The 5,938-nt window shown below is 49.4% G+C and overlaps 1 protein-coding gene across 1 annotated transcript in view; it reads right to left on the bottom strand.

The window, feature by feature from the left end:
* Positions 1-2,275: 2,275 nt before the first annotated feature.
* LOC119309394 overlaps positions 2,276-5,938 on the bottom strand; it is a 4,431-nt gene continuing 768 nt past the window's right edge. Inside the window, exons 2-4 of the mRNA XM_037585407.1 lie at positions 3,029-3,429; positions 2,733-2,843; positions 2,276-2,618 (exon numbers count right to left, since the gene is read on the bottom strand). Of these exons, the coding sequence (XP_037441304.1) occupies positions 2,276-2,618; positions 2,733-2,843; positions 3,029-3,429 (855 nt within the window). The remainder of the gene's footprint in view (positions 2,619-2,732; positions 2,844-3,028; positions 3,430-5,938) is intronic.

Below are 5,938 nucleotides of genomic sequence, written 5' to 3'. Positions count from 1 at the left end.
CCACACACACATGATGAGATGTAGTTGCCAGAGGTTTTCCGCCATTTTCAAAAGGAAACAAGTACACAAACAAGGAAACTGTGGGTCCTTGTTGGCAATGTTTTTTTCCTTCTGTTTGAATCTTCTTTTGTACATATTTTTCTTTCACGGTGGGTCCATCCTCCAGTTGTATATTTTATTATTTCGATAAAAGAGTGGCTTGCTATCTTACAAATTAATAATCAACAATAAAGTACCAACGCTTCATTACTTGGATAGATCATCATCTTTAAGTTTCTCTCTCTCTCTCTCTCTCCGCAACTTGCGATGCAAACTTTTACTCTATATATAGTTCTTTTTCCCCTTCCTCATTTGTGTAAGTATTTACCTACTTTGCAATAAGATTATAGTATGACCTTACCTTACTATTTTGGGTAATAAAAAAATACTAACAGACAGAGTACAAATCCAAACTCTGCATAACAAGACGCACACATGGCTAGACATCCAAAAAACAAGAAAAAATATGTGTGCCATGATTTCACAAAAGGGTAAGGCCACCTAGGATGCTAGAGTAAACCATGTGTAGACTAAACAGCCATCCATGCAGGTTAAATACATCCATGGTTCTATGCTCCAACATGTACATATCATCGTAAACAACTCTCTGTAAGCAGGCCGATGTAAAGTAAACTAGGTACAGAGTCTATGACTGCGAAAATGTATAACATGCAAAGAAGAAGTCTTTTATTCATAAAAAAGAGAATTTCATTTCTCGCACTGTCTGCAATAATTAGTATGCACACAACCTATAAAAACATTATAAATTTTGTGCGAGAATATAGCTTCACCTGATCTCAATCTACACATATCCTTTGAAACGTGGATACAATTTTTTTTATCTGGGTTGGTTGAGTAGTTTTCAAAAGTGCATGCACAACCATTGTATATTTGAGTACTACAATACCATTGTACCCTTTATCTAGACAATTCAGTTTGCGCCATGATTTGTGTTGTCTTTATATAGAAATATATCTTTTTTGTTCTTCCAAACAAGAGAACATTTCACCTTAAAGCTTTGCAGATCAAGTATACACAAGTGCCACTATTTGTATAAAATGTTTCCAAATGTTTTGATAAATTTTTTTGTCAAATTTCAAATTTCGGATGAGTTGTATCATCTTTAAAATTTTATGTTGCGCCAAAAAATCTGAAACATTTATACACATCGTAGTACTTGTGTGATATTGATCTGCAAAGTTTCGAGTACAAATATTCTTTTTGTTGGGAGAAACAAATAAGAGAAGTTTGCTTGCATGAACTTTGATGCAAAAATGGACGGTCGAGACAGAAGGTACAGTGGTATGGTATAGTACAATCACTTCTTTCCCATTTGAGTATTATTCATTCGTCCTCAGTTCGTCCAAACATTCCCTGTCTTTCCCATGGAGTTGAAGAAGGAGAGAGCATCTTGCATTTTCAAGTGACTGAGCATGCTTAGCATGCTTGCACTTTAAAGTTAAAAATGTGTTGTTCTACATCTATTATCTGGACCCAATTTATGTAGGTTGAACCGATTTATGTAGGAAATATACCATACACAAAAGGCATAACTCGATCTATTACTACTTCTTTTATTGCGACAATTACCATGGGAACTAGGAAAACCCCTATGTTCCAAATAGAGAGTTGAATCTAGTCAATATGTAGAAGACACGAATCGACAAAGTCGACAAATGACTATCTAGAGACCATGAAAAAACTTCAAATGAAATAAATGCCAATTTGAAGTAGGTTTAGTTTAATAAAGGAGTTTATCAAACCATAGGTTCCCTTTTTATTGAACCTTTGGTTATAGGCATGTTGAGTAAGATATTTGCTAGCATTGCAAATTCGCAATCAATATTCATCAAGAACTCGGCATAAATTAGATGGTTAGCTTTCTTGTGGTGAAACCAACGTCCTAGACATGGCACGGATGTTTGCATTATTAACTGTATTTATTTCAAGCTTTGTGGCAATATTTTTTTACTCCTGTGACATGCCCGTCGACTATAAGGTGATTGTGGCTACTTCGTCAATCTCAAGAGATGTCGGCTCGGTCTCTCAGAGATGCTCATAAATACAGGTTTCATGTGTGCATTCATAGGGTTGTGTATGCATGCCTATTGTAAACGTATGTGTCGGTACTGTGTTTCTAAAGAATCATTCATCAAGAACCATTGAAATAATTTACCATCCAATTTGAGCACTCACCCAAACATGCTTAAGTTAAACAAATATCTCTGCTAACTGGCTAGCATACGATCTCCCAATTCAGCTGAGAATTGTTTAACACCTCTAGCAGAGCCGGCACATCTAATTCCATCTCGAACTCTGAAATTTCTGCCGTTACTCGCTCTGTTTCGCCCCTCCGAAGATCTATATCTACAAGATTGGGCAGATGATCGATAATGTCGTTACTGATGTTGTCGCCGGCCTTGCATGTGTGATCACCGTAGTACACGACAGTGTACTTTGCACCCTGATCCTCACCAGCGTCTGTGGAATAAATAGAACCGCCGCCATCTTGATCTTGTTGCTGAACTGTCTTAGTTGCTGAGCAGTTCCGTTCTGTGTAGGTGCATCTGTAGTAGCTCCTGTTTAATCACAGGTTTAAAATTAGCGCGCGCGCATGATTGATTGCCTATAACCAGCCATACTCATCTGATAACAAAAGATGTATGTGCGTTTTGTTTAGTGTAATTAGTTACCTAGCATGTTGCCTTCCGTTGATGTTCTTCTGCCCATATTTTCTCCACTGGTGACCATCATAATGTGGAACATTGGTCACGAGTGATCTTGATCGCTTGCTATCGTTCCTCCTACAAGATGTGAGGTATTTGTTTAGAAGTGATCTTGATCATGCGAATTGAAGATATATAAGATGTCCCAATTGAATTTAGATTTTAGAATCAATTAGCCCGATCGACCTATTATTGTGTGCATGCATGAGCCATGAGATTAACTGGAAACGATGAATATCCATGCATATCACATATACACGCACCTTCTCTTTCGACCAACGACGCAACTAGGCCTCGCCTGTTCGTCCATCTTGTCGTCGATAGCAGCAGCAGTACTAGTGCTGTTCTTCCTCACTAAGGACTTGTCGTCGATGAGCTCGGTGGTCGCTCCACTTCCAGCAGTGAAGAGCTTAGATACGACGCTGGTGCTGCAGCCGATCACGTCGTCGAAGAGCTGGACGGCGAGCTCGGCCGACCCGCTATCCACGTTGTGGAGTTGTGGAAGGATGAGCGCCCGGAGTTGCGTCACGAGCTCCTGCTCCCGCCGGAGCAGCGCCTCGATCTCCGCGAGGCCATGGTCGCAGTTCTTGCTGAGATCCATATGTTTTGCCGTTGTGTTTTCTAGGCTAGTGAGGGTGTCAGGCTGCTTGCAAGCTCTTGATAGCTATATATGGGAGAGAAACACCAGCGGAATATATCGGTCGATTTGTACCTTCTGTGTACTTGATGTGCATCTTTGAGTTTAAACTGTAAAGAACAAGTGAGGAGTCCGTTTCACAGTGTGAGTGCATGGCAAGTTGGCAACGCGTTAGTGAGACTGGGTGAGCACGAGGGGGTGGAGTGAGACTTTTGACCAGGGCGAGGTTTTGTGGCTAGCTAGGAATATTTTTTCTTCTGATGGAAAGAATAAAGAAAGAGCTGGAACGTTGGACCAGAGACCCATCATGTTGACATAGAGCTAGAAGGGGTGTCTATGCTTAGCGCACAAAATTGCCAAGATACATGCATCTTTGTTGTCCTACCTGGCTAACTCTATGCATGGATTGTTAATTTGTGACTGAAGCTAACACCGCATGGGGAAATTGAACCTGGCACGTTGTAGTAGATACTGAGCTTTAGTCAACATGCTAGTCAATTAAGGAGAATGCATGGACGGAATGGCAGAATTTGGCAGCTTCGACGTACTCGTCTGCGGCACCGAGATGAGTATTTTTCATGGACTACTAGGTGTCTATTGTTGAGTATAATGTTTCCCCGAGCACTTCTTTCGGGGTTTTCTCTTTCCCGCTGGTCATCTTGATCGTCGGTTTTTTTTTGGTTTTCCGATCTAATCTTGATCGGTTTGCGTCGCCCACCGCCGCAGTCGACCCCGTGCGCCTCTCCAACCCCGGCACGATCGGTCAGCTTCTTCACCGACCAGGCGGCCTCGCGCGTCGTCCTCGCGTCTACCCGTCGGTCGCCCCGACCCGGCGGCCTCGCGCGTCGTCCGCGCGTCTGCCCGCCTGTTGCCCCGACCCGGCGGCTTCGCGTCATGCGGCGGCCCTTCGCCGCCGCCGTTCGCGCGCTGGCCCGCCCGTCGATCTACGCCGGTCGTCACCGTCCTGCTCCGACCGGGACTCCTGCATCACCCGACACGGCGGCCTCGCGCCATGCGGCGGCCAATCATAGCCGCCCTGCCACACGCCGTCGCCGACTTCATCTCGGACTCCGCCGCCACCCCATCTCCACTGAACGGCGTCGCCGACCTCGCGCGTGATCGGATTGATCACCCGCCCGCCGCCGCGATCCGCCTCATCTCCGCCATGCAACCGGCCTGGCCCGTCGGTTGCGCGCACCTCCGCAGGTCCCGTGAAGATCGTCCCCGAGTTCAGCGCGTCCCTCCACCGATCGAGCAACGGGCTGCCGTTGTGTCGCCCCGTCGGGCCGCAGCGCCGCCGCCCCGTGGTTCTTCTCCCGGCTACACCGACCCGCGTCACCGCTGCGTCGCCCCTTTGGGCTGTAGTGTCGCGGCCCGCGGTCCACGGCCGCCCTGAGGCCGTCCGCTCCTGGTTGTCCCCGTGGCCGCACCGACCCTCGCGCCGCCGTTGCGTCGCCCCGTCAGGCCGTAGCGAGCGTGGCATGCGGTCCACGCAGCCGTCCCGAGGCCGTCCCCGCGGTTGCACCGACACGCACTCCTCCGCCGCGCCGCCCCTTCGGGTTGTCGCGCCGCGGCCCGCGGTCTCCGCCGCCGCCCCGAGGTCTTACCGCCGTCGCCCCGACCTGCCTGCCGCTGCTGCGTCGCCCCTTCGGGCCGTAGCGCCGCGGCCCGCGGTCCACTCCGCCGTCACTGCGCGTCGACCTCCCGTGGTATGCGCCGCGCCGTCTCCCTTGGCGCGGAAATGCCACCGTCCGCGCCGGTCTTCGTCACGTCGTCAGGGTTTTCCGCCTACTTCGAGCACCACCGCCGCGCTCCTAATCAAGCCGCCGCCGCCGGTTTTCTTTGGCCGCCGCCGCCGCTACCCCGTAGCCGCCGCAGCCGCCCGTCCACCTCCTTCGTCTTCATCCAGCACCAGCCCGTCGTCAGCGTCGCCGTCATCTACCCCGACCACTTCGTCTACTCCGACCACCGTTGGTGACATTGGCCCCACGCCGATGGACGCCGCAACCATCATCGAGTTCTTCTCTGCTGGCCCTCCGACTTCTTCGACATGGCGTACAGCTCGTGCAGGTCCTTGTCTCCGCATGCCCGGTGCTGGCAACACTGCCGCGTGCCTTCGTCCACGATGTGTTCCCGGGCCTGGCAAGCCTGGTGCGGCGCTTCGTCAACTTCGTCTTCATCCGTCTACGCATGCCCAGTGCTGGCAACATCGGTGTGTGCCTTCATCTACGATGTGTCCCCGGGCTTGGCAAACCCAGTGTGACACGTTGTCAACAACATCTCCTTTCTGGCGCACCACTACTTCGACACCACTGTGCCCATGCTAACTCGGCGCCCCCTTGCGCCCGCGGCTCCACGGCGACTTCCTCGACACTGGCCACCCCGACTCAACATCGACCACGTCATTCTTCGCATGGCTACCTCGACCACGAATCCACCACCCAGGCTCTTGGCTACATCGACAAACGGCACAAAGGGCTACCGCCTGCTTGAGCAACCTCGTCGGTTTTCACTCCAGCCACGACTCCGCGATGCA

This window comes from Triticum dicoccoides, chromosome 5B (genome assembly GCF_002162155.2).
Source record: "Triticum dicoccoides isolate Atlit2015 ecotype Zavitan chromosome 5B, WEW_v2.0, whole genome shotgun sequence".
Lineage (NCBI taxonomy): Eukaryota > Viridiplantae > Streptophyta > Magnoliopsida > Poales > Poaceae > Triticum > Triticum dicoccoides.
Note: the sequence above shows the minus strand (reverse complement) of the source record. Positions and strands in the feature narration are given on the sequence as shown.